At 42.3% G+C, this 27,592-nt stretch overlaps 3 protein-coding genes across 8 annotated transcripts in view; 1 reads left to right on the top strand and 2 right to left on the bottom strand.

The window, feature by feature from the left end:
* Positions 1-6,023, bottom strand: part of cgnb (cingulin b) — a 32,538-nt gene extending 26,515 nt beyond the window's left edge. For 2 of the 4 annotated variants that reach the window (XM_084079601.1, XM_084079602.1), the window contains exon 1: positions 5,416-5,490. In XM_084079601.1, the coding sequence (XP_083935727.1) occupies positions 5,416-5,436 (21 nt within the window). In that variant the 5' untranslated portion in view covers positions 5,437-5,490. Of the gene's footprint in view, positions 1-5,357; positions 5,491-5,912 lie in introns of those variants that run through there. The other 2 variants (XM_084079603.1, XM_084079604.1) reach the window with 2 other exon arrangements.
* Positions 6,024-8,868: 2,845 nt separating this feature from the next.
* pygo2 (pygopus homolog 2) lies at positions 8,869-14,978 on the bottom strand. 3 transcript variants are annotated; one of them, XM_084080625.1, is made up of 3 exons: positions 13,870-14,978; positions 13,182-13,231; positions 8,869-12,198 (listed from the first exon to the last, which is right to left on the bottom strand). In XM_084080625.1, the coding sequence occupies exons 1-3, from the start codon at positions 13,925-13,927 to the stop codon at positions 10,525-10,527; spliced, it is 1,782 nt and encodes a 593-aa protein (XP_083936751.1). In that variant the 5' UTR covers positions 13,928-14,978; the 3' UTR covers positions 8,869-10,524. The 3 variants fall into 3 exon arrangements, with proteins under 3 accessions (XP_083936751.1, XP_083936752.1, XP_083936753.1); XM_084080626.1 differs by having other exon boundaries at positions 14,352-14,978; XM_084080627.1 differs by having other exon boundaries at positions 14,778-14,978.
* A 2,163-nt stretch (positions 14,979-17,141) lies between these two features.
* she (Src homology 2 domain containing E) lies at positions 17,142-26,970 on the top strand. Its single transcript, XM_084080551.1, has 6 exons — positions 17,142-18,256; positions 21,221-21,347; positions 23,669-23,911; positions 24,243-24,477; positions 24,901-25,020; positions 25,528-26,970. The coding sequence occupies exons 1-6, from the start codon at positions 17,768-17,770 to the stop codon at positions 25,709-25,711; spliced, it is 1,398 nt and encodes a 465-aa protein (XP_083936677.1). The 5' UTR covers positions 17,142-17,767; the 3' UTR covers positions 25,712-26,970.
* Positions 26,971-27,592: the final 622 nt, after the last annotated feature.

The following is a 27,592-nucleotide window of genomic DNA, read 5'->3' as shown; positions in this document are numbered from 1 at the left end:
TGGCCGGGTAGAGTGAACTGGAAAACCGCAAGGTTCGATTCCGGGCTGGGGCGCTCCCCTAGAGTTAGTGTCGAAATGTCTTTGAGCAAGACGCTGAACCCCTAATTACTCCCGATGAGCAGGTTGGTGCCTTGCATGGTTTCCTCCGCCATGTGTGTGTGAATGGGTTAATGGCACAATCAATGTAAAGCGTTTTGGATAAAAGCACAATATAAATGCACCATTTACCATAGAGATGGATTGGAGACACAAAAGCATCAGAGAGAGAGAGAGACAAGCAGAGAGAACCAGAGACAGAGAGAGAGAGAAGGGCATTGAGAAAATGGGAGCGTGGGTATGGGCTGGGCGAGCTGGTTTGTTCACAGCATGTTAAGAGTTTATTAGTGTGTCAGTGTGTCAGTGGGAGTGGCCCGACATCACACCACACATTAAGATGATCAATACATTGACACCAATTTAGGCTACCCTACATAATGCTATTTGGATTTTATCCTAAGTGCCTTACAGTGCAATGCCTTACAGTACAATATCTATTCTGGACCCATAATAGTGTCAGAGTCCACCCTCTGAACCCTGCTGGGCTACACAGACATTGAGGGCCATATTACTTAAACTGAATGTATTATTTATCAGAATCATAATGTGTAGTCGTCGTATTATGTATGCATTATTGTGCTGCAATTCATTTTCAACTAGATTTAACCCAACTCCATAAAATAACAAAACATTAATTAATTAAAATAACCTGAGTTCAGTATAACCTGAGAATCTCCAACTTTTGCCCCGCAAAATGGGTGAGTTGATAAGCTGTATGGGTAGGTGAATACTCTTCCTATTGTCCAGGCTCTGCAGAGCATGAAACAACTAAGGGTTATGTTAGGAATGCCCCCCGCCTTCTCTCTCTCTGTTTCTGCCAAAGCTTCTCTCTTGTCTCCAGACTTCAGAGGGGCGATCCACTGAGGCGTGTTCTGTTTACTTTGAGCATTGCAATAACTTGAGCACATGTGCATACACTAATGTGACTGTGTGCACATACAATATATACATACGATGTATGGCGTGGACCAGGGGTGGGCAAGATTTCTTTCCAGGGGGCCATACTGACTTCCATAAAGTGAGTGAGGGGCCACACATTGTACAATTGAATTGACACTTGAAACCCATATACAGTATTGTGCTGAATTATGTTAAAACTGCATGGATTTGGTAGACATGCCAGACTACTTTACAATGAGGTACTTGCTTTCTAATCTCAACAATCATTTTCAGTTACAAAATGTTGTAACTGGAAATTGTTCTGTTAAGACATTTTCTTTTTTTCTTTTTACAGCTGTACTGCATCACTCTGGTGTACTCTGGCCTTACAATAACAAGATGACTTGCATAAAACAATCCACGTCAATGCCGTTTCAACTTTTAAATGAGCCTATAAATGTATACAGCATCTTATCTGATATGCACCACTCCATAGGTCACTGATCAAACACATTGCATTAGGTTATAAATATGGACTCAAGGTTGACTGTTTCACCGTTACATTATAAACATAAAACATTTGAGTACATACGGATGGAGGAATGCAGGTAGGTATAGTATTCAAATGGTAAATATGAATTACTATTAATTGGAGTCTAGTTCAATATTTTTTTCTAAAAACCATTAACATACGGCAGCCTTTTAGAATGTACATTCTTGGTGGGGGTCATTTTGTTTTTCTTTGAGGACTTGGCGGGCCGGATTAAGATGGTGAAAGGGCCTGGTCCGGCCCCCGGGCCGTATGTTGCCCATGTGTGGTGTGGACGCTATACACCTGCCCTCCACTGCCCATTTATCTGCTAATAACTCTCTCCATCTAACAAAGTCACACAATAATCGTCTACAACACATCACGTCAAGGTCAAACAACATGAATATCATACCCAAGTCCAACTAATAAGAACTCATTACTTTTTTACTTTTAAATAAAGTGCAATCTCTTTGGCATGGAAACCAAATGCATACACATGCTCACTCATGCATTACACACATACAGTACTATGTTCATATTACAGTCCCCTGTCTTGCTAGTTTCAGGTTACAAAGGTCATACCCTCCACCCCAGATACTGTCTTACTTCTCCACACCTACGGTGCTTATGGAGGGTCTGCGCTCACAGATGGAATGATAAATTGCAGGTAATGAAGCAGTAATATAACTAACCATTAGTTATAGTGTAACAGCCAGCACCTTGACCGGCCATAAGGTTAGATTGAGTCAAAGTGAACCTTTGTTTTTTCCCCTCCTGAAAAACATTCTCGGGATTCCAGACATTCCCTTTATCCTAAAATGTTCCGCGTGGTTTGCATTTGTTTGAGGATGGTGGATTATGGAGTAACTGTAAGACTGGAGAACTGGGCCAACATCTAAATGTATGAATAGAAGGGTATGAGGTCTACAGGTTTTGCGCTGAGTGTGGTGAATGGCTTCAGCCATGCTGAATGTCCATTAGCAGCACTGCTCTCTGTAATAGGTACAAGAAAAACGGCAAACTTAAACAGAATCATCTCAAGCGTCTGTTGGCTCTAGAATAGGTTAAATACTTATGGAAGGTTGATTAAGAAAGCAACAGGGGTGACTTCCCAACACAACAAAATATTGGGAAATACGGTTGGAATCCCAGATGCCTTATCCCTTAACTTCTGCTGAGGTGCCCTTGAACAAGGTGCTTAACTCCCAATTGCAGCGCAGCAGTTGCTCAATACTGTGGACCTACTAGGTAATTTCCTGATATGAATGTGTACAGTTGAATGAATAATAGTAAGGGGTTGTTGAAAATGAGGAAACGTGTTAAGTACATTTTTTTCATGAGTAAATACAGAAAATGTAAAAGAAACATCCATTATGAGCTTAGTCATGTATTGGGAGCCAACAGTAGCAGAGTCCTGTTTGGCGACAACTAGCCCACTTTATCTTTGCTCGCTGACAGGTTTCTCTTGTCACAAGGAATGGCTGTATCAACAGAGGAGTGGAATGTAACCCAACAAGACTATCTGCTGTCATTATTGCCTTTCTCTCCGCCCTCCACTTCTAATATTCCATGGCCATTTCCTCTTCTTTCTACACTTCCATTCCCCATCCTCCTTGTCCAGGTAACTGGACAGGAAGGAATGCCCTTGATATACACCATCGGTATCAATCATCATCAACAATATTGGATGTTTAGATAACCGTTATTGACGAATATCCATAATTAATCAAATAAAAAAGATTTTTTTTCTAGCGTGCTGCCTTTACATTTTTTTTTTGTAAAAGCTTGGGCAATTACTCTTTCAGTGCGGGGATGTATTAATACTCCAATACGAATAATAGTTAGGTTGGTGTGTGGACACTGGACAGTTGCTCCAAAAAACAGTAGGGTAAATGTCCCCCATTAAAGGGACTTGTTTATGCATAGCCTAAGCTACCAAATAAGCTTAAATGTGCACACACGTAAGTAGGCTACTGTTTTTTAGGTCAGGTCTGGTTTTTGCCCACTTAATTGGTTAGAATGTCAACACATTATACCTTCTTGATCTACTTTTTTAAAAGGACCACTTCACCATTTTCATCATATCTTCATATAAAATGTCCTAGTCTCTAATGCTCATTATCAGGCATGCAAACAGCCCCGAGGTGAAAAAGGTGACAACATGTTGTTTTCTTTCGGGTCAGGTGTCACACAATTGCCCTATTTGGGTTCAAAAAGGTGACTGTAGCTGAAAAGTGACACTTTTGCATGTCTGCATTATAAGATGGCATTCGCGCCATTTCTGTCTACGTGGTCAGTCTCAGAGCAGGGACGTGGACAGTCCAGTGATCCATCATTGGTAGGCAGGTTTGGTCATTTCAAACGTTTCATTGATACACAAACTGGCTTCAATTTCAGCATGCTAACTTTCCAAGAAGAGAAAGGCTGTAGTTTCTATTAGCTAGGAATCCCCAATGATGATGTCATTGGTAGGAATGTTTCTGAGCTGCACATAGCCCAGCTTTGAGACAATAGAGTAAGCAAGGAGAATGAAATTGTGCCATATTATGATCATTAGTAAGGACAAATAATATTAAGATAAGGTTAAAATAGCTGAAGTGCTCCTTTAACTACTTGCCTACTATTAGCCAGTGTCCTAAGAGGCTTATGGCCTTACTTTCATGCCAAAGTTTAGCTGTCGCAGCCCAGGGATACTAAAATGAATGACATTGTGAATAATGTGGTGGGCGGTGTGGGGTGGGGCTAGGTAAGTCCATGCATATGGAAAGCCGCCCTAACATGTGCTATTTAGGACACCTTTATCCAAAGCTGAAAACTCTAAAGCAGACATTTTTACCATGACTGAATGACCAGGTGGAAATGAAGATCTAACAGTGACAGTGTTCTTGATAAGCCCTCCCATCTGAACATGAAGCATCAATTAATCAACACCCAATACCTCTATCTGTGGCAATCTGACATATATTGCAGCACCAAGGGAATTCGATTTTTCACAAAGAATATTCAAAAATGAGCTGATCTTCCCATATACTAAACCAAAAAGGTAAACAAATAAACTCAGCACAAAGTGCCAATTTAGCACATTAAATATACAGTAGTCCAACAATAGCACACACACACGCACACGCACACAACGTGCACCTGCCTCTTAGACTTGGTGAATTAATAGCGTCACACCCACCCACCCAGCCGGGTCAGTCAGTATCGGTTTTTAAGTCGAAACCGGGTTGTTTACTAGGCTACATGAGAAACTGTGGCCACGAGCGGACTGGGACAGAACTGCTGCCCCGAGGACAAACAACACACACCAGCAGCATTGCACAAAGATGTTGTCGCATCCTATTTGTATACAGTACAGTTAGTACATTGTTGGCTATTTGAAACATATACATTGGCTATTTGTAAATAGCAGATCTACAAGCTCACAACAAAAATCTTGGAAGACATTTTTTAAAATGTGAAATATTTTTGAAACATGTTAACAACACAAAACATCATGATTTGTGTGCATGGGGAACTCATTTGAAACAAGCTCTGTGCTTTTATGAGTCTTCCAGTTTAGTAGACCTTGTATTGTGAATTTGTACTTCCATGTACTGTTGTTCTCATGTCTTACTAAATAAAGTACATCAATCAATCAATCAATCAATGGGTCCCTGGCATAAAATGTTTTCAGATGGGGGTCTGGAGACGAAAATATATATTCATTTGGGGGTTGTTCTTGACTTGAAAATGAGGCACTGCTGGTTTAAACAAGAATAGGAAACAAAGCCCAAATAAGCAACTAAACTTTAGAAACGAGCCCCCAAAAAACGCAACCCACAACTACCAATATTTACAAGCAACATACCAGAAAAACAAGCCCAAAGTCGCTGATAACAAGCAGACATGGCAACACTGTAGCCTACCTGCGATACATCACCACTCATATATCCTATTTACGCACCGTCTCACCAGATCCAATTATGGGCTCTAGAGCCGAGCTCTGTGTGACTGACTGACTGACTGACTGCCTGCCTGCCTGGGTGAATGAATGAATGAATGGCGCATCCTATCCTAGTCATTAAAACGAGCTTTTAAACAAAGAGCAAAGATTGTGTTTTCTGCGTCGGGGCGTTTGGTTCATTAGTATTATGAGCAGGAAAAGCTGAGTATAGTAAGTCTGACTGCCAACGCACCACAAAGCCACAGGTGTTCCCTTTCCCTTCGCTTTATCCATTCTAATTCTAAATATAAATATAATAAACGCCACGCTCAGCAAAACGCAGCCACCGCGAAATGCAGGCTGCTCACACAGCTTTAAATGGTCCAACATATTCCCTGCAGCAAAACACAGGCACAAATACAAAGAACAAGTAAATAAACAGCTGTTAATAGAACCAAACGCGTGTTGTGAGTACTGTACCTGTAGGTTTAATGCAAAACCGATGACTCTTTTTTTCTCTCTCTATTCAGAATCAGATGGTAAGAGTTGTAATTCTCGTACAATAAATAGATGTTTCTCAATGGACCGAGGACATGAGGAAAAGCCCCCTTGTTATTAGAGTAACCTGTTGTACATCTGATAACCGTGGACCCGCCTCAGGACCAGTGTTGCCAGGTTTTGCGAGGGAAACAAGCAACCAGGTCTATGAACACAAGCCCCAAAGAAGCGACTAGTAGGCACTTGTCTTCAACCTATATAGTATACTATACTACCACGACAGGTTGTGAGCTTGTAGATCTGCTATTTTCAAAAAGTCTTTAAAAAAAAAAGTGAAATATTTTGAGAAACACAAATCTGGTACGGGGCTCCCTGGCACAAAACATTTACGTTAGGAACAAAATTAATTTGGGGGCCCATGACATGAAACTATTTGAGAACCATTGGTTTAAATAATAATAGAAAAAAATGGAAGCAAGCCTAAAAAAGCAAGTGCAGTATAGAAACAAGCCCCAAAAACCGCAACTACCAACATTTACAAGCAACTTTACAGAAAAAGAAGCCCAAAGTCGCTTATAATAAGCCGACATGGCAACACTGCTCAGTACCAACTCCATTGGTTGAGGAGACAGTGAAGGCGGCGCCCCGCCGTGAGCTCTTTCCCTACATGCTTCGTCGTACGACAGTGTAACGCACGCACCAGAAATAGCAGATGTACAAGTTCACACCACGCACCATCTGTGACACTCTGTGAGCTTGTAGATCTGCTATCTTCGGTGCGCAGCAGCGTCGTACAACGGAGTATAATTAACCAATACTCTGTGGGTTGAGCCACAAACCTAAATACTATCGGCCTTTGTGGCACCATAACATTAAAATGTAGCCTACTCATACACTATGGTAATTATAGCCAGTGGTGGAAGAAGTACTCACATGTTTTAAATGTATCAATACCGCAATGTAGAAATACTGTTACAAGTGAAAGTCCGGAATTCAAAATTTACTTGAGTAAGTAAGTAAGTAAGTACAAAAGTATTGGTATCAAATGTACTTAAAGTACCAAACGTAGAAATTACTCTTTATGCAGAATGTCCCATTTCACAACTTTTCAAATGTATAAAAATCTTTTGAAAATAGCAGATCTACAAGTTGATCGGCTATTTTCAAATGGCCGAAATGTAGGCCTATATAGGGCTGAAGAGGTTACTGTATGTTTTGTAATAATAATCATAAAAATCTACAAAGTAACTAGAAACTAAAGTTGTCCAATAATTGTAGTTGAGTAAAAGAAGGCAACTATATTTACCTCTGTGATGTAATAGAGTAGAAGTAAAAGTATTGAACATTGGAAATACTCCAGTAAAGTAAAAAATACCCAATATTGTACCTAAGTACAGTACTTCAGTACATGTACTTAGTTACTTTCCACCACTGGTAATTATAGCCTTAATGTTGACTCATATGACATCTAGTTCTACAACCAGACAATTGATATTAAATCCATTGAGCCTATAAAGTAGGCTACAAGAAAAATAAATCTATAGGGCAAACCAAATGGAGATTCAAAGGTTGTGGCAAAAGTTATTTTATATTTAGGGCCTATAGGGGTATTTCTCTTTGGAGGAATGCCTCTGACTCAGTGTGTCAGGCATTCTCAATCTTAACTGTCCTATAAAAAAAGTGTGAAAATACTGTTATGGAATAAGCTACAGGCTAGTGATGCACTTTAAATTTGTGTTTTTATGTTTTTATGTTAGGGATTTTAGGTGGTTTTCAGTGTAATTTATTGGTGCTATATCCTAATTTAATGGACTATTTGTTTTTATTTTGTGTTGCAGGACCACATTGGAAAAAAGTGTTATTACACTTTCATACATTACATGTGTATATCCTGGGTTTGTTATATTGTGTTTACTTTTGACCAAAATCAAATCAAATCAACCTTTATTTTTGCATTATAAAATGGCCTTTAGAAATAGTAAAACTTATTACTAAAACCTTATCCTGCTAAACTGCTATCAATTCTGAGAAATTGTTTTCAATCAAATTGGTTTCTGTTCACTTATTCTTCTATGCTATTAGACCTACTGACACATTTTTCTGTGAGGCCAATTAAAGTATTTTAGCAGTTATTTTTCAGTGCTGCCAAGTTACTGATGCAGGCTTTGAAAGCATATGTAACACACTAAATCCGTAAGTGATAATTAAACAGTTACAGTAAATTGACACTTAGGATTTGTCATAAATCTTAGAAAATAGAAATGTATTGTTTTCTGCAGTATTACAACTGCAACTGATGTTGTGAACTCAACCGCTTCAGCTTGAAGTCTGTCATGTCATGGGGGACCATGATCTTGTTCCCTGTCAATTGTGTGGCATTTGCAATCTCCATGACATCAACATGCTGCCCATCATTATAAAGCTCATCTTTAATTTGTGTATCAAAAGTGTAAAGATCACAACACTATTATTTAGTTAACTTGTCTTAACTGGTCCTTGTTTTGTAACTATAATCATGAGCAATTTATTGGGACTACGGAAGGTGGAAGTTGCATGTTATAAATCCTTGCCTGTGAACTAGAAAATCTGTAGTCAAGACATCGCACATCGAGTCTCCTTATCAAGACTGGGTGGAATGTTATACTACGGGCTTACAGTTTACTACAAACTGATGACCAACTGATCTTTTTCAGTTCAGTCTTTAAATTTACTTAAAGTATTTATATTATCTACAAATTCCAACGGTTTACTTTTTAAATAATTAAATCATTGGCCATCATAATCATTAATTCTATAAAAGTTTGAGAGCATTATGATTACAATGCTTGATGTCAAAGATGACAAAGAAACTACATTAGCATATCCGTTTCAGCGGGTTTACCAAACCCCATTTTTAATACAACAATTGGCAACAGATAAAAAATAAAACAGACATGGACAAGTACAAAAAAAATTCTCTTTACTTCAGAGTTCAGTACCTTTCCCTTCCCCACCCAGTGTGGGGCTCACTGGTTCCTCTAGGGTCCACCAGAGGGCGCCAGAGCAGAGCACATTGAACAGCACAAAATACCAGTACAAAAAAGGGAACGGCTGAAAAAAAGGCATCTCGGACAATGAATGAAGAAAGAGAGAGAGATAAAGAAAGTAGAGAAGATACAAACACCTTCCTCTGGGACAGAAATGTGAAAATGGATATTATTTTTCGCTCTTTAGTTATTTGGTCTACTTCGAGGCCTCTAGTAGAGACCAAAATACAAACAAAAACAGCTCAGACAAAGTTACTGCATTGGTTCACATGCAACCCAAGAAGAGAAGAAACAAAAACAAAACTATGCACATCTGATATGACATGATGTCACTACTTGCTATGCCAACACCATCCAAAAGCACTGATGTCACAATTAATGTGTAATGTGAGGAGATATAAAAATGCTTGGTTCAATGTATAAAAAAACAAAAGAATGCCCCACCAAATAAACCAAGACACGTTCTAACTTTTTGTTCATTGGTTGACTTTCCAGCATTTTTCATAACGGACGGAGGTGTGTTCTGGCAAATGTTCAGGGATGTATTGTTCAGAATATTTACACATATTTCGATAGTGATATCCTCTTCTGTGAGGTGATAAAGACTAGTTCAGTAAGGGGAGCCAGAGCCCGGGACTCCTTTGGATTCCTTAGCACTGGGTTATATAGTATAGTAGACCAGGGAAGGGGAGGGTGTGTGTGTGTGTGTGTGTGTGTGTGTGTGTGTGTGTGTGTGTGTGTGTGTGTGTGTGTGTGTGTGTGTGTGTGGACATTGACAGGACAGCTCCTGATATGATTTTGTCATGTACTTGTGCCACAATACCACAATAGTGGATACACTTGAGGATTGAAACTTCAATATATTCTGATTTATCTAAACATTTTCTTATGCTACTGCAGTAAAGGGCTAAATAACATCCATTATGGCAATAAATGTCAAGTTTTGTTTTTTCCTTAAGTAAAAATACGTAATCATTCTGTGACATTCAAGGCCTTTTATACTTTCAGGCACGATTTTAAATATTTGAAAGAACATTATGTGGTCTTTGATTTATAGCCTCGAGATGCTAATACAACATTGCAGGGGAAATATAGCACTATACCTGTGCGTGTATAGTGTGACAAATGCCATTTCACACTCATGTGGTGTATTTGGGGTGAGTCAGTCACAGTCAGTTTATCAGTGCAGGAGCTTCCGTGCCGGTCAGTCACAAAATGTGAGGTAGTGCGTTGGTGTCAGTGCTATGCTGGTCGGCAGGCTAGATGTCAAACAATTGGGGGGATTTAACATTCGTTATGTGATTTGACTCTGATGGGTAGGGAAGCAAAAAAAAACAAAAATCAATTGCCTAGAGTCACAAAAAGTGCTATGTGTAAGCATGAATGTGAACGAGTTGGCGTTTTTTTTGTCTGTATAATCAAGCAAGTAAAGGGCTAGTCAAGATGAAGTTGGGCAAGTAGCTGACGTGATAGAAGTCATTCAGTTCAATCAGAGCATTAATGTCTCTTCACCTCTCTATTCATTCCTACACCTCACACCTGGCTGCCTCTCCACTGTCACTCACCTCTCAGCCCTCATTGGCTGCTACCAGCTGCCCTAAGCCCTGGCGAATATACACAGCCTGGATCTCCTTGGTCTTGAGGCAGAAGTCACAAGCCCAGACAGCAGCGCACTCCCGGGTCAGCAGGCCATATGCTGGCTCTGTCAAACCTGTGCAGTCACGGTGGAACCAGCGCTGGCACGACGCCTCGCACAGAATGGCGTCCTGGTCGTCGTGCACCTCCGCCATGCAGAAGCCGCAGGGGAACACCATCCCAGAACCCCCCAATTTCCCGGGGCCTGACCCTGGGCCAGTAGTGGGGGCTGCTGGGCCGGGGGGAAGCGGGGACTGGGTGTTGGGGGTTGATGTCGAGTTGGATGGGGGATTGGGGTTACTGCCTGGGGTGTTGCCCCCATTGTTGTTGGTCATGTTGTTCTGGGCCGAGTTGGGGGGCGCATTGGGCATGGGACCCCCGGCACCGGGAGTGTTGTTCTGCTGGCTGTAAGGGGCGGAGCCAGGGGCAGAGTTAGGAGGAGTGGGCTGCTGCTGTTGCTGCTGGGAAGAGTTGTTTGAGTTGGGAGCATTGGCATTGTTTGGTGGTTGGAGCTGATTGGGTGGTGTATTCTGCGGCTGGCCTGATCCATTCAGCGGGCCAGTGGGTGAGGAGTTGGGGTTTGACTGGGGAGGTGCTGAGGGAGGCTGACCAGGTGTGTTGGGGTTGGGTTGCTGGACATCGGGGTGGCCAGGGAAGCCTCCTCCAGGCTGGGGAGGGCCAGAGTTGGGAGGAGGCCCCGGGGGAGTGTTGTTAGGTGGTGGGCCATTGGGGTTTAAGTTAGGCTGTTGCTGCTGCTGTTGCTGCTGCTGAGGCGGCCCACCTGCCTGAGGACCCGTTCCACCAAAGTTCTTGCCCTCCTCGTTCCCTGGCCCTGGGGGACTTGGCCCGGGGTAGGGGCCATCCTGTGAGGGAGGGAACTGTCCTTGAGGGGGCATGCCTGGCATCCCCCCCACCATGTTTCCTCCAGGGCCACCACCCATGCCGCCCATCATGTTCATCCCAGGAGGCATCCCACCCATGGGGTTCATGGGCCCGTGTGGGGGTCCCCTGGGGCCTCCACCGCCAGGCAAAGGAGGGCTGTTGAAAGGGTGTCCGCCCTGTCCATGCTGCTGCTGTGGAGGCATACCAAACCGAGGGTGGGGTGGCCCTCCGCCCCCAGGGCCCCCCATAGCACCAGGAGACAACATGGGGTTGAATCCTGGCCCCGGATGCATGGGTGGACTGAAGTTTGGGGGCATGTTGAATTGTGAGGGTCCCCCAGGAGGGAATCCACCACCTCCTCCACCTCCCCCACCACCGCCTCCACCACCACCCCCAAACCCAGGCATTCCTCCAAAGCCCAGCTGGTGGTGGGGTCCCGTATTGGATGGGGGACCAAAGGGTGGCCTCCGTCCAGGTTGGCCGCCACCTGGTCCTCCAGGGCCTCCCATGAAGGCCATGCCTCCGCCCATCCTGCCTCCACCTCCATATCCCCCTCCGCCACCTGCCCCCGGGCTGGGCAGGAACGGGGCTCCTCCTGGACCGCCAGCCCCACCGGGTCGAGATGGGGGCCCAAAGTCATCGTCGAATGGGTTGGAGGCGACCAGGTGATCCACCATAGGGGTGGGAGGAGGAGCAAACTCAGAGAGGTGGGAGAACCCTGCCGCCTAAGACAAAATAAAAGTACATGTTCACCGATCCCTGAACTATTTATTAAAAGCTTCCTCTAATGTTGGTCATCAATGAACAGAAATGTTTTATGTTAAATGGCCACTAAAAAACCTACGCTAAATGCTTTGAAAACAAATATCACTCTCCCAATATGAAGTCACTGTATTGGTTCTGCAATACAGTTTAACACGCCGTTTCCACCCAGTTTTGGCAACGAAGGTTGTCTCTAGTTGAGCGAAGCGTGTAGACTGAGACTGCTTAGAAAACTACAATGTAATTAGGTTAACAAGTAGTAGAGCTATGTAATTATGGATACAATTACAATCCTGATTATTTTGCTTAATATAAAATCAAGAATTAATCACGATTATTGGTAATGACGGTTGTTGGTGGGCAGAAGGATAAGTTTGGCAGGGCACTGCGTCAGGCACCCAAACTAGTGGCAAGCAAACGACACTATGGGAGCCAACCCAGGGCAAAGCCAGGAAAGGCAAGAAGCGCACCACCTAGGTAGATGCACTGCGGCGCAACAGCTTAGCTAAGACCCTGATGCTAGACAGGAGAGTGTGGAGGGCAGTGATTCAGGAGTCCCGAGTTGGTAATGGCTAGACCGCACTCTCGCATGGCAGGGAAACGATGATATCATTTTGATAATGCTTTTGTTGATCACTACTGCGTAACCGTATCTTTGGTCAAATAGTATGTAATGGCCTCTGATTTTATTGTGCCTCGGTGAGCCTGATGGATGGGGAGATGGGTTGCATATTGTTTTGGTTATTAAGCCTTGTGTAATGGTGAGGAGATGAGGGCCAAAGGGCCGATCAAAAGATTGTTTCACAATCACACTGATTATTTTTGATTAATTGTGCTGCAGCCCTAACAAGCAGACATAAATCCTGGCACAGTTTATATGTCAATCACTAAGAGCATGTTTACAGTATGAAGGAATGTGTTCAGACTGCCCAGGGCAAATCTTTACCTGAGTGTTGGATTTCCTCTTCTTCTTCTCTGGGCTCTTCATCTGTGAAGCTGAAATAATGAATATAGAAGGGGCAGAAATAAGGAAAATGAGGGATGCATTTGTTGGGTTAAAAACAAAACAAAAAAACAGACCTTGCATGTTTCAAACTACTGGTCCATCAAAATCTAATGTGAAAAAAAAATCACCATTTAGATTGGCCAATACCCTTAGTGACAGAGTGGAGCAGCTTTAGACCTAGGGCCTCTTTGTTTTTAAGTCCAACAGTTGAGATGGATTCAATGATGGGACATACACTGGCATGAGGACAAGATGTTGAACATCCAGGCGTTATCACCACCAAGGTTATGAAGCCTTGACTCGCAAAATGACCCAGGCAGACCAAATGACCCAGGCGAGAGAGGGAGAGAGACCGTAAAACAAGAGGCAGGAGGAGGTTAAGGTCAATGAGGAAGACAGGAAAAGACGAAGACATGAGGACGGAGGAAACGGGGAGTTTGAGGTACACTGATAGCAAGAAAGACATGAACCCCGTTCACAGATGTCCACTGTGAGAAACAGCCACCACCGAAGACAGTCGTGAAGTTTACACATGGGGGGATTGCTAAACAGCACCAGTGCAGCCCATTGCAGCGCAGTAATGGATGGTTCCGATCTGATTGGGGAGATGGGTGAAATTAATTCCTACCTTTGCCTCGTTTTCCTTGACCTTGTCCCGCCAGTAGTCTCCCCGATTCGGCAGCCATTAGCTAATATGACTGTCGGTGAGGTGGCATATCACCGTTCATATGCAAGAAAAAAGTTAAAAATGACGAGTTCCTTTAAGGCTAGGAAGCCGAGCAGGTGGAGTCAGCCTCCCTTCAGGTCGATAGAACGGCAACCATCACGACTAATAGCCTGGTACACAACGTTATTGCAACGTTATCGTTAATCAATTCACCGGCCCAGGTCTGCAAACTCTCCCCCTTTCCAGCTGCAAATCTCTCGCCACGCTGTCTGTCACGCCGGGGATTTGGTCAACAAATGACCGATCGGGTTGTGTGTGCAATAGCGTTAGTTAGCCGTGCGATCGGAACGGACGGGTGGGTTCGATTCAAGCAGCCTGGTCGCAACAAGCACAGTTGCAACAAGCAAGCACGGTTACATGAAACTGACGGCTTGCTACCGTACCTGGCTGGTTTGCCAGCGCATGCAAGTTGCAGCAGCCCCCCTCCTCCTCCTCCCTCCTCTTGAAAATGATCACTTACAGATGTGCAGCTACTACACTAGTTAACTACTAGCTTAGCTAACTAGCTAGCCACGTTACCCGCTGTGGCTAGCTAGGCAGCCTTGAGATCCCAGTGAATAATAACAACAGCACCATGGAAACGCTTATTCCAAACCATGAGCTGTAGCTCAGCTAACATTCAAAAGTTGATCATTTGTGTGACAATTTGGCAGAACCCAAACGCTTCACGAGAGACAAACAACCCGGTTTCGTCTCTCGAAGCGGTTGTTTACTATGCTAACGTTAGCTTGGTGGCTAACATTAGCATGCTAACTGGATGGAGCTAGCCAGCTTTGCACTGTCTGTCTGTCTTTGGAAGCGAATTGTACCCTTTCTCCGTTGCTTTGCTCTGCTGTGTCCGTTAAATTGAAACTCTCTGGCGTGTCATTGTCGGCAAACCGGTCCCCACACCGCGGCGTTATGCCCGCTGATTTGTTCCACTGTTCGACTAGGATTCATGCAAAAACGCAGATTTTAGCCATATTAATCGTGGCCTACTGTCGCCACCGGACAAAGAGGGACAGGCAGGGGTATCGCACTCAACCAGTGTTGCCAGGTATTGCGAGAGAAACAAGAAACCATGTCTATGGAAACAAGCCCAAAAGAAGCGACTAGACTACATGAGCCCTTTGAAAATAGCTGATCTACAAGCTCACAGTAGATATGAAGATGTGAACAGTTTGGAATGTTTTCGAAACATTTTAACAACATCAAACTTGCATGTGAGTCCCTAGCACCAAATATTATCAGATGGTCTGGGGACAAGATTTTAATTTGGGGGTCCTTGACATGAGAATGTTTAAGAACCACTGGTTTAAACAACATTATACAGTAAGCCCAAAATAATAACTACTCTTTAGAAACAAGTCCATTTACAAACAACCTTACAGAAAAAGAAGCCAAGTCGCTTATTATAAGCAGACCTGGCAACACTGCACACAGCTGAAGGTTTCAACTGGGAGACAAAATAGGGGTGTCTTAAAAAAAACATTGTCCCAGACAATAAATACGTGTTCAAATGTTTTACAAATGGGCTAGTTAGCGCGTATATAATCTATTACTGTAGCCGTGACGTATAATGGTCTACAGAAATGTCTTACTTTGAATCTCTTTATTTGTACTATTTCTCTTTCGATCACCCTTCATCGGTACAAATGGGGCGGCCCAGAATGGACCACTTTCAAACGCCGCACAGTCTGATCAGAGGTTCAACATCAATTAGCAGTGCAATTAACACATTCACAAATGAATTATATGTATTATTGCAAATTTGAAACGGACATGAAGCATCGCTGTAGGCTATTATTACAAGGCAATGGAACTGCATGATGTTATCACTACAGCCATCAATCATCACCTATACGCATTTTCTTTTTGTAATAGAGGATTGTGTGAAAAGTGTGAGCATACCAGCATGACATCATGATCAGGCTACATTACCTGCAGCATGATGACGTGTCAAACTACAGTGACGCATACTTTTCAAACAAATTATATATTTATTATTAGACAAATGCAATGATAGTTTTCTCCAGCCCTTCCGATTTGTCACTTTCTAGAGCTTTATGCTGGTACTGTCTAGCTAGCCTATTAGAACAGTGGTTCTCAACCTGTGGGTCGGGACCCCCCACATGACAGTGAAGTGACAATTTAAGGGCTTTTAAGACCTTTTTAATATCAAAAAGAAAGAAAAGAAAATGACCATTACTATCAAAAGTAATCAACAAACTTACCATAACTGGTCAAATTGGCCATATTATAAGAAAGAGGCAAAACATTTGAAAATAGCAGATCTACAAGCTCACAACGCCTCGAAAGCGGTGTGAGCTTGTATAGCTATTTTTTTCACAATATTTATCTGTGAAACCAAAAATGTAATGCCTCAACTTCTAATTCGTGCGTATCAGGGTGAATCCATAGACAGCATTAGAAGGAGTTCTCCTTAACGCTATGGTACTTTCTAGCCGTTGCCCGCACACTCGCGGTAGCGTAGGCTGCGCAGCCTCTCGTCTGTAATAAAAATAAAAATACACTTTCGCTACTCACCAAAATAAAGACGGGTTTAATATGTCGAAAGCCTATTGTCCTTAGTGGGAATACTCGGAGCCCCCCACCTCACGTCTAAAATACACTTTTTGACTAGAAAAGAAAATATTTCACCGGAAGGAAAAATCTGGTCAATAGAAAATTCCATTGTCAAGATCTGTAGGGGGGGCAGTGGAGTAACTAAAACATTCTTTCTTTCCGGTGAAATATTTTCTTTTCTGGCCCAAAAGTGTATTTTAGGCGTGAGGTGGGGGGCTCCAAGTGTTCCCACTAAGGAAAGTAGGCTTTCAACATCTTAAAACTGTCTTTCTTTTGGTGAGTAGCAAAAGTATATTTTTTTATTTTTACTAAAGACGAGAGACTGCGCTACAGGTGTGTGGGCAACGGCTCGACAGTACCATAGCGTAGTTAAGGAGAACTCCTTCTAACGCTATATGGACCAGAGCTATAGATCCCAGTTCAAATATGATTATTTCGGGGGGTCAGGGCCTGAAAAGGTTGAGAACCACTGTATTAGAAATAGGCTACCTAGGGAGATTTCTCCATCAACACACCGCCCACCACATTGCAGTGGTGTTTGGTCTCTGCCCCCCACATCAACATTCCCACCCTCTGAACTCGGAGCGCAGTCAGGAGCCAGATTGCGATACAGGACGGTTGTAAAACAGCAGATAAACGAGCTACTCTCTGGGAATGGGACCACAAATCAGAAGCAAGAAAAACTTTAGATTCTTCCGAGTCTTAGCACTTCAAAGACATCTCTTTATGCAAAGGGAATAACTTTTCCTCTGAATGGAAGAAGGAACAGAATTAAGAAAACCACAAATGGGATAAAGTAGGAATATTTAAACGGTTTCTCTTGCCGAATAGGCTTGTAAAATAGCCTATTTTGAGGGTGAGAGAGCTGACTTTTTTAATTTATTGTGTTGTTTTCTTTTCTTTTCTTTTATTTGTAGACAAATTATTCTTGCATAGCTACTCCCATGCCTATAGGCCTAACCTAATTGATCTGATTAATACAGGCTATACGATAGTTTAATTGAATTTTCCAAGGCACATATGACATGCCTATATAACATAATTCTGTTGATCTAGCCTACTTAGTAGCCTACATAGATTACACCGATTCTGTAGTTTAGCCTAGAATAAAGCAACGGAAGTCTTTTGTTAGAAGACACTGTGATTTCTAAAGGTGCGTCTCTTGGGCCGTGGTGTATGGCGCAAAAAGGTGCTGGAGCAGAGAGGTTATTAGCTTTCTACCTTAGTTGTTACAATGGCAAAGTGGTTCAAAGAGTTCCCTATCAATCTGAAGAACGGTACCGACAGGATCCGCTCTGCCTCCGAATCAGGGTCCCAGTCAAGAGCCAAGCCTGGGTTGGTGGCTGGCATCGGTACCAAAGCAACAGGTTCCAAGGGCAGCCAGCGCAAATGTTCGGGTGTTGACAGTGGATCAGGTGGAGGAGTCGGCTCTCTCCTGTCTGGGAGAAATCGGAAAAATTCTGCCATCGAATTGGGGAGAAATGGCACGGGTTCACTGAAGGATGGGAAGGTTTGGGATAGCCTTCTTCCTGGGAAGAGCCGTAAAAATTCAAAAGCAGATACAGTGTTTGAGGAGCAACATCGGCCTCTGAAGAGTTCTGCTAATGCTTACATCAGTCGGCTGATCAGAGTGGATAAACAAGACAAGGGCCCCAACTTCAATAGCGGTACCATCAGTCAAGCAGTACCTGAGACTGAAAAAGCACAAGTCAAAACAGAAACGGTAAGCTGTAATAGCAAAAATAATGTATAACATTGTTTATGTCACAATCTGATAACCTACTGATTTGTTATTCAAAATACAGAGTTAATTAATTTAATTTCCATTCTTATTCAATATGAGCTAAGAAAAAGGACCCAATGTAACTGTTTTTATAGACTACTGTATATTGTCTGCAGGAATGGTGAATGAAACATGAATGATTGTAATCAGTGGTCCATGCCCTGATTTTGGTAGTAGTGTAAAACATTCTCCTCTAACAAGAAATAACATGTGGTGTGTCATCAATACTGTTGACAATGAAGTATAGTGCCGAACCAGTCCAAGCTCTGAAAATTGATATTATTGTTTCGGCTTTCCTCCCTCCCCCTTTGTCTCTGCTTCCCCATTGTATCCACTCCTCCCAGTCTGTCTCTCTATCTCTCTTCCTCCCCACCCCTCACCCCTTAACCCCCCCCCCCCCCCCCACCTCTCCATTCTCACCCTTGAACACAAAGCCATGGTCAGACAGGCTTGGGTGAGCCTCACTGTCCCGCTGTAATGTTTCTCGGGCCCAGTATTCCCCTTCTCCCTCAACCTTCACGCCTCTCCTTTCACTCCACTCAGCCCCCCTGGTGAAGGCTATCATGTTATAAAAAGCATTGTGTTATCTGACACTCAGGTGCTAACCTGAGTACCCTCCAGCTTGGCTTTGATAAAAAAAAAACTAAAAAAACACAGAGAGAGAGAAGTCAGGGAGAAGACAGTAGGGAGATGGTGTGAAAAAAGACATAAAAGAGGGAGGAGGAATAGTGAGGTGGGAGTTTTGTGTTTCGGGGGGTGGGGTGGGGGGTGAATCCCAGTTCTCCAGCCACTGGGGTTGTTCGCTTCTTCCTGTGTGTAGTTCAACACTGACTGTAAAATGTGTTCTTTGCAGTGTGCACAGTTCAATTAATCCGCCATGGCTAACAGTGCAAGTTCAGTGCCAAAAAAACATGATTGTGACACTTCCATCATGAGTTTTCATTACACTGTAAAATCCTCAGTGTTTCTTTAAGATTTGAAAATGGAAATTCTGCTGCAGAATCAAGAATTCAGAATCATTTTTTATCGCACATGCAAGGGATTTTTCTCAACAAGCTTGGTGCTTTACACTAGTAGTTGGTTATCGAAATATCAGGGAGGGAATCCCCTCTCATCTTTTTCCTGAGTAAATAGATGGCATACAGTGAGATTCATAGAAAGTCACGGTGTGACGCAAAACCTGGTCAAGGGTCGGATGACGATGCTGCTAAGATACAGTACCTCTGTGTTTATGTAGGTGTGGGCGTGTGATGTGCACATGCGCAGGTGTGTGTCTGGCATTCTGTCAATCTGTATCCGCATTGCCAAAAGTTGTCTGTCGAGTACACAGGTTACGGACATCCTGTGTTCCATGCCTTTCAAGCTTTTACGATATTCCAGTGATTCTCAAACATTTTCATGTCAAGGACCTCTAAATTAATATACTGCTCAAAGAAATGTAGGGAACACTTTGATCCCTTAATTATTTTGAGTTTTCATGAACTGTGTACATACTGCTAACAAAAACTGCTCAAAAGAATTAAGGGATCAAAGTGTATATATTTGACTGCGGACCCCCATCTGAAAAGGTTTTTGTAGAGACCCCTTAAGAGAAGATTTGTGTTCAAATCTTTCAAACGTATTCCAAATTGTTAAAATAGCTATCAGGCACATAACAACATCCTCCATGTAAATGACCTCTTTTCCGAGAATTTAAGAGTTTGCTCTGACATGATATTAATTCTGAGAACTACCCTTGATTCCGATAAATAAGAGTTCATTGGTCAGATAACATTCTTGATCATGACAACATTTGATATGTATACTTGCTATCACTCTCTTATGGGACCTTCTATGGCGCTCTCTTCCCAGACATGGACTTCAGACCCTTGCCCTAGTGGTGCTGAATATTTGCTGAACTCAGAGTAGATGTTTCCCCATCTTTTACTCAATATCCTGCTCTAGAGGCCTTCTAACCCCTATCCTCTTTCTCTAGTTTTACATAGGATCTCACCCCTGCATAAGTTTCTCTTCTACATAGGATCTCACCACTACACAAGCTCGCAACCCGTCACATCACGATTTGAGCTTGCAGATCGGCTATTTTCAAATAGCCTAACTATAAAACAGGGTTGACGTTACTGATATTATATTAGCTATTTTAGCTGGGGACTCCCTGGAACTCCCTCAAGGACCCCTGGGGCCCCCCTTTGAGACCCACTACACTATTCCATCCAGAGATGTAATATTTGTAGTATCTTCTCAACAGAAGATAAACCAAGAGCACTTAGAAGACAGAAAACCCCTCTGTATCATGTATAGGCCTTCCACACACTGGGTTATTGGCTTCTAAGATAAACTTGAAAGTATAAGGCACTGATAAGGTGACTTGCATGACTGCATAGGAGGTTTTCAGTAGATAGGTGTGAATGTAAGGAGAGTGGGCTTTACGACACAGAGCACGCCATGATGACAATGATAATGATAATAATAATATAAACAATATTTACAGTAGTGGCGCCGGTTGTATATCATTTTGAATAGCTGATATTTATCTCACAGCTTACTGTTTATTCTTGCTTGAAATCACATCCTTCATATTACATCACTAGGTGTCAGACATTTCTTACAGGCTTTAATGCAATAAGATTTTAGTTTTATTCACATTTTTATTGCTCCTGTAACCCTGTTTTGTTTTAGTTCTAAAATCAAATTCAGTAATACACAGTAAAATCATGTTCATTTATGCATTTGTAACTCTTTGAGAGAGTACAAATGTACAAGGCGATAGTGCATGCACATCCAATCTTTCACCCAGGTGCTGGACAAACAATGATCAAATGGGTCCATTTGGTTACATTTGTACACTCTCAGTGCAATTAACAGATTTTAGACCAGATTTTACAGTGTGTGATTTTGTTTCAGGTGATCATCCTTGAAGACTATGCAGATCCCTTTGATGCACAGAAGACCAGAGAGCAGAGGGATGCAGAGCGAGTGGGAGAGAATGATGGCTATATGGAACCTTACGATGCTCAGCAGATGATCACTGGTGAGAGATGCACGCTGTTCATTTAACTCTGGAAAATTGACCTGTTTTTCTGTGTGACAGTCACTGGTAATGACTTACAGGAGGCATAGTGCGAGTCACAGAGGGGTTGAAAAGAAATTGATAACACTAAAGCCTTTTGTTTTGCTTGATTTTCAAGCCAAGTTTTGTTGTACGACAGTGTTGCTTGATGAATTGGACCTTAGGTAGGGTCTGTAGGGTGGGATAGTGTTAAGAGAGAGTACTGTATGCTAGTGCAGATTAAGGCCTTGACAACTGCAGGTGCTCTATCAGAACAGAAGTGCAGTGTGCTGTTGAAGTGTCTTTGAACAAGAAACTAGACTCCTATCATTCACTCACTTTTGATGCTTTGGAGGAGAACATCTGCTACAGTAAATGCTAGCATGAACACATGAACCCTAGCCTCCAAATTCTGGACATATCATAATAGGCGAAAATTCTCCAAAAGCAAAACGCACAAGCTCACAATGCATCGCAGATCGTAGAGGGAAAAAAGGAGGGGGCCAAGTACCATGGGGGGCCCTGGTCAACAAAGTATATAGGGTTTAAGTGGTTAAATGCTGAACTGTGTTGAGTTAGGTAGTTCAATTCGGCATTACTAGTGGATGTGTGCTCCTCACATGAGCGAGCTGAGCTTCAACATGTAGCGTATGCGTGTTCTGCGTGCGAATGACAGAACTGACATTTTCAGTCTAGCCAGGCTAATAAGCGTCTAGAATGTGAACCCGCTCCCCTAGAGCTGCCCATACCCCATGGGGTTGCCACGGCAACTGTGTTGTGCTAGGACAATGGGCGCAGTTTCCTGTCTCTGCTTCCTTTTTCCTGTCTCTGTTTCCTGGTACTATTCTACGAAAAGGAAATTGGCCCTCGGTGACCCCCCCCCCCCCCACCCTCTCGGACACAGCTCCGCATGGCCCCCTATATGGACCTCTCTGACCAATTCTCAACACTTCCCAGCATCCAGGAAGACTGTCGGTCAGTCGTCCAATCACGTGCTCTCCTGACCTTTCATTCCGTCATGCCATTGTTTTACTCAAAATGGTTACACAATAGCCCGCTGTGTCTCTGAAATGGTTTATAGCATAGCACTCTGGTAGACCTGACTCCTATCGCTGCTTCGTCTACCTTCAGGTTTCCTTGGGGAAAGCCCACTTGGGGGACATGACAATGTGACTAGTTTATGAACCATGTCATATTTACTAAGTACATGGAAGTAAGGCAGAGTCAGATGTTGCTGTGACGAAATAGGTTCAAAGTATGAGATGCATTGGCTTAACTGATTGTCTTTTGGCACTTTCTATAAAGGAACTGACATCCATATGACACACACCATATTTTTAAAGGGAATATGTCGTTTTTCAAAGCCGTTTCAAAGCATATTTCCATCCTGATTGAATTTCCGAGGTCTGTTCCTAATTGTTTGAATAAGTAGCTTGTATATCACTGGATTTGTGACTCTGGAATAACCTTGACAAATCCTCATTAAAAGCTCATAGGGCTGGCTCACTGTGTGGAAATGCCTTGACAGATTAAGCCTGTGGGTCAGCATGTCATCTCCCCAGCTTGGCCCTAATAACAATGTATGTCGTCCTGTCCTTTATTTTTTGGTTCTACACATACTGCAACACCAAGATTATATTTTCACTGTCAAAGCTGACATTGTTAAAGTACCCAGTTAATAATACATCCATAAAAATGGGGGGGGGGGGGGTATATATGTGTATATATATATATGTGTATATATATATATATATATATATATATATATATATATATATATATATATATATATATATATATATATATATATATATATATATGTATATATATATATATATGTATGTATATATATGTGTATATATATATGTGTATATATATATATATATATATATATATATATATATATATATATATATATATATATATATATATATATATATATATATATATATATATATATATGTATTTTATATGTATTTTTTAATTTTAAATGTTTTGAGTAATAGGATAGGCCAGGGCTAAAGGCTTCAGCCAAAAGGCTCCTTTTGTGACCAAAGGATTGGTTGTTCAAATCCCCCAAAACGAATGAGTAGTGCTCTCTCCTCCCTAAGCAACTACCACGAAGATTTCCTTGAGCAAGGCACTTAACCATCAACCACTCTAGCAGAGCAGCTGTTCAGTGACCAACAGCTGGTAACAGTGATTACACAGGGCAGCCACCCAGGTGTGAATGTATGCAGCTGTGTGAATATGGGGGATGTACTGTATGCAAACATTTGTCTTTTTCTCGTCTATTGTCTCAGAAATAAGACGAAGGGGGTCCAAGGACCTGCTGAAGGTGTGCGTCCTGCTGGAGGGAGGCGAGGTGGCTGTGGAGGAAAGTCGTCCCGCGCCCCTTCAGATCTATGACATTCCCTATGAGGGGGGCGGTGACGGCGAAATTGTCAAGACCCCGGTCAGCCGCCCGGAGCTGGACCCCCGCCCCTCCACTGAGTATGAGCTACCTTGGGAGTGGAAGAAGGAGCATATTGTCAAAACTCTATCAGGTAAAAATTAAACCACACATAGAATTGACTTCCCTTGGGTCTTTCATTTATGCTGGACAGAGCATGGTGTGACTTGAAACCAAGTTGTATAATTATAGATTTCATTCAAAATGATCCAAACAAGGAGAACGAATGTCAGTCAATAAGTTATTCATCACATAGCCATTGCCTTATTTATTCACTAAGACAATAGCTTTTGATCAACACTTTAATTGGATAATTAACGTTAATACTGTCCACTGGGAACTGGCCGCCCCTCACCCAGTGGAAATGAAGGCTGGGCATGTGATGAAAGCTAATATCCTACCCTCTTGTCCTCTTTGTCTTCCAGCACAGTTTGACAGTACTGAACGTCATTCTCCAACCAAAGATGATGCCCCTCACCTCACGCTCACCAAGCAGCCCCAGCATCCTCCTACTCAGCAGCAGCATCTGAGACAGAAAAGCTGGACCCAGAAGATCCTGAAGTCCTCGCCCAGTCTGTCCCCTGTCTCCTCCACCCCCAGCAGCAGCCCTGAAGCTGAGGTCTGCCGGGTGGACCCCACCCTACCCCTGGAGAAACAGAGGTGAGTCTAATGTAAAGAACGATTGTTATCCTGAGCATTAAGACTCTGGAAACAGAGAATGGAATGAAACTACTGAATGGATATTGTCCCTTGAAGGAAGGAAGGAAGGAAGGAAGGAAGGAAGGAAGGAAGGAAGGAGGGAAGGAAGAAGGGAAGGAAGAAGGGAAGAAGGGAAGGAAGGAAGGCAGTACTAAAATCTGGATCTCTAAATGTTGCTAAATATTCTTTGAACGAATATCAAATTTCAGAATGTGCTGATGTTTCACCTTTTAAATGAACTTAAATCCAGAATGTTTCATTTACAATGTATAATCATGGAAAATGTTCCAAACATTTAATTCTCAAGCTGTTTCCAATGGGGCTTCAGTAAGCGTTCCTGCTTTCAAGATGAGAAGTAATGAATTAAATCAATCTTTCTTTCAGCTGGTACCATGGCTGTGTGACTCGCCAGGAGGCAGAATTTCAACTGCAGTCCTGCAAGGATGCCAGCTTCCTGGTCAGGAACAGTGAATCAGGCACCAGCAAGTACTCTATCGCCCTCAAGTGAGTGTAATGTGAACTTGCCTCTGCTATGTCTAAATGGCTCAAAATTCTTAATTGACAACATTATTGTTTAGCATGTAGTACGTGCTAAACTCATTTAGATATTCTTTTTTTGTGTCACAATAAAAACGATATGAATATGACATTGACCTGTACAATTCATAGCCATATTCAAACTAATTGATTATGTTTGCTCCTAATCCTAGCTTCATGTAATATGTAACATCTTCTTTAATGAAAATGTAATAAGGATAGGCATTTATAAGCTACAAGCTTTTGCCTATACCTTTTCGACCAGGAAATTATTCTTGTAATGTCTCACTGAAAAAAGAGTAAAGTAAAAGAATAAACTATTCATTCATTCATTCTTTTCAATGTAAAGATGTACAGTATATTAGCTTTCGATGGAGTGGATTCCAACGTATTTCACAACAAACAGGTTGGTAAGTTGACTTTAGGTGGGGTTTACTCTCAACTGTTCCATGCCCTTCTCTTCCTATGACTCAGAACCAGCCAGGGGTGCGTTCATATCATTGTGGCTCAGACCAAGGAGAACGGCTACACTCTGGACCAGAGCAGCTGTGTTTTCCCCAGCATCCCTGAGGTGGTGCACCACTACAGCGCTCAACGCCTGCCCTTCAACGGCGCTGAGCACATGACCCTCCTGCACCCCGTGTCACGTATTCACTGACTCCGCCCTGCTCACACGCCCACCTTGCTGAGGTGAGCAAAAAACAACAAACAACTCACACCTCTGGGATCTGCAGGGAACTAAGTGTCACAGAGAAAACAAACCCATCCAGTAGTATATGTTGGATAGACTGATGACATCATGTGTACATCCACTGCTTGTTTCCCATCCATTTTTTTAAACACTTCATTCAATATTCATTCATCCCATATTACCTTTCCTTTCTGTATGTGTTATTGTTAGCATTCTTACTTGATAACCAGATGGGCAGAAGGAGCCGTGTAGCTTACTTACTGTAGTTGGCCGTACCTGGGAACATGAGAGAGGCTTGTTCTCTCTGTGTACTGCTACTGTTCCCTTTTGTTTTCTGTTCTTGTGCAGTTGATGCAAAACACCCAGACTGCATGTTTTGCATGTGAACATGGTCAATTCAGCTGGCATGACACTTTTACTGCACAAATCCCAGTGTGATTGGGACAGGAAGATGCATATACCGTTTTTATTTTTTGGGGGTTAATTGTTCTTCTGAATCTCTATCAGGAATGATGCAGAGATTATTAGTAATATTTCCCACAGCTGATCATGAAGCAGAATGTACTATGTGGGGAGAAAGCCGTGTTGAGTTCCCCCTCTGGTGGACGTGCTGGCACACTGCACCGACTGAACCCTCTGAATAGCTCTTCTTTCTTTGAACAGAAAAATCCACACAATTTATTTTTTACGGCATACTGTGTATCAAGAGATGAACAACAAAGTCTAGCTTCTTTACGTTTATGCTCACAGCAGATTAGTAAATTAGGCTCTTATTGGTTTTAATTCCCTTTAGCCCCCTTGAGGATCTCTGCTACATTTTACTGTGAATGAGGGAATTGTGTCCTACCATCTGGACTGTGAAGCATTGTGCCATTGTGATGCAATGTGCCATGGGTTTAGTGTATTTCATTATGGAAACTGACCGTTATGTTTAAATCATGCCCTAAAATCATGTTTTTTCAATTAAGCAATTAACTAAACTAGTTTGTTCTGAGTTATTTCTGTATAGATAATCAGATAATTAATTCCAAATAATAATGCAGTTGTTGTGATTTATAATGGGGTTCAGTGGGGAAATATTGCACTGTATGACTATGCTGTATGTAAAAGAAGCCATTGTCTTTGTTTCTTTCTGAATGACACACACACACACACACACACACACACACACACACACACACACACACACACACACACACACACACACACACACACACACACACACACACACACACACACACACACACACACACACACACACACACACACACTTACTTATTGAAAATAATCACCAATCCTGACATGCAATAACAATTTTGAAAGAAAATGTTGCTATCTTATCATTTCTTGTAATATGGTTCTATTGCTCATTTTGATCCCTATGAGTTATCGACACAATAACATCTATTCCCCCTGGGGTCTTTCTGCCCTCTGGTGCTAATTGAGAAGTGCCAATCTAATCTATTGCCTTAATTGTTTTGTTGTTGTTGTCGTCGTTTCTCTTTAGAATTTAGATGTAACTCAAAGTGGAAACCTGTCGTGCATATTCATTAGTTAGTGACAAACAGGACAACTTTTAGGGCAACTCTGATGGGCCGACAAAGAGTTCAGCATTGTTGCTTTAATTCTATAGCCATGTCTTTTTATGAGGAGATATTTGATTACATTTTTTACTTTATCTCAATTTCTTTCCTGTTGCCAGAAATGATGGCCATCTATATTGCCCTAAAACATAGCTTTTTGTATTACCATCCCAAGAGAATGTATGTTGTTATGTGGATATAATGTTTATACCTGTTGTTGAAACACAAATGAATTGTATAACTGATTTTAATAAAAGTTCCCAAT

This window comes from Gymnoscopelus microlampas, assembly GCF_963454915.1.
Source record: "Gymnoscopelus microlampas genome assembly, chromosome: 15".
Classification (NCBI taxonomy): Eukaryota; Metazoa; Chordata; class Actinopteri; order Myctophiformes; family Myctophidae; genus Gymnoscopelus; species Gymnoscopelus microlampas.
Note: the sequence above shows the minus strand (reverse complement) of the source record. Positions and strands in the feature narration are given on the sequence as shown.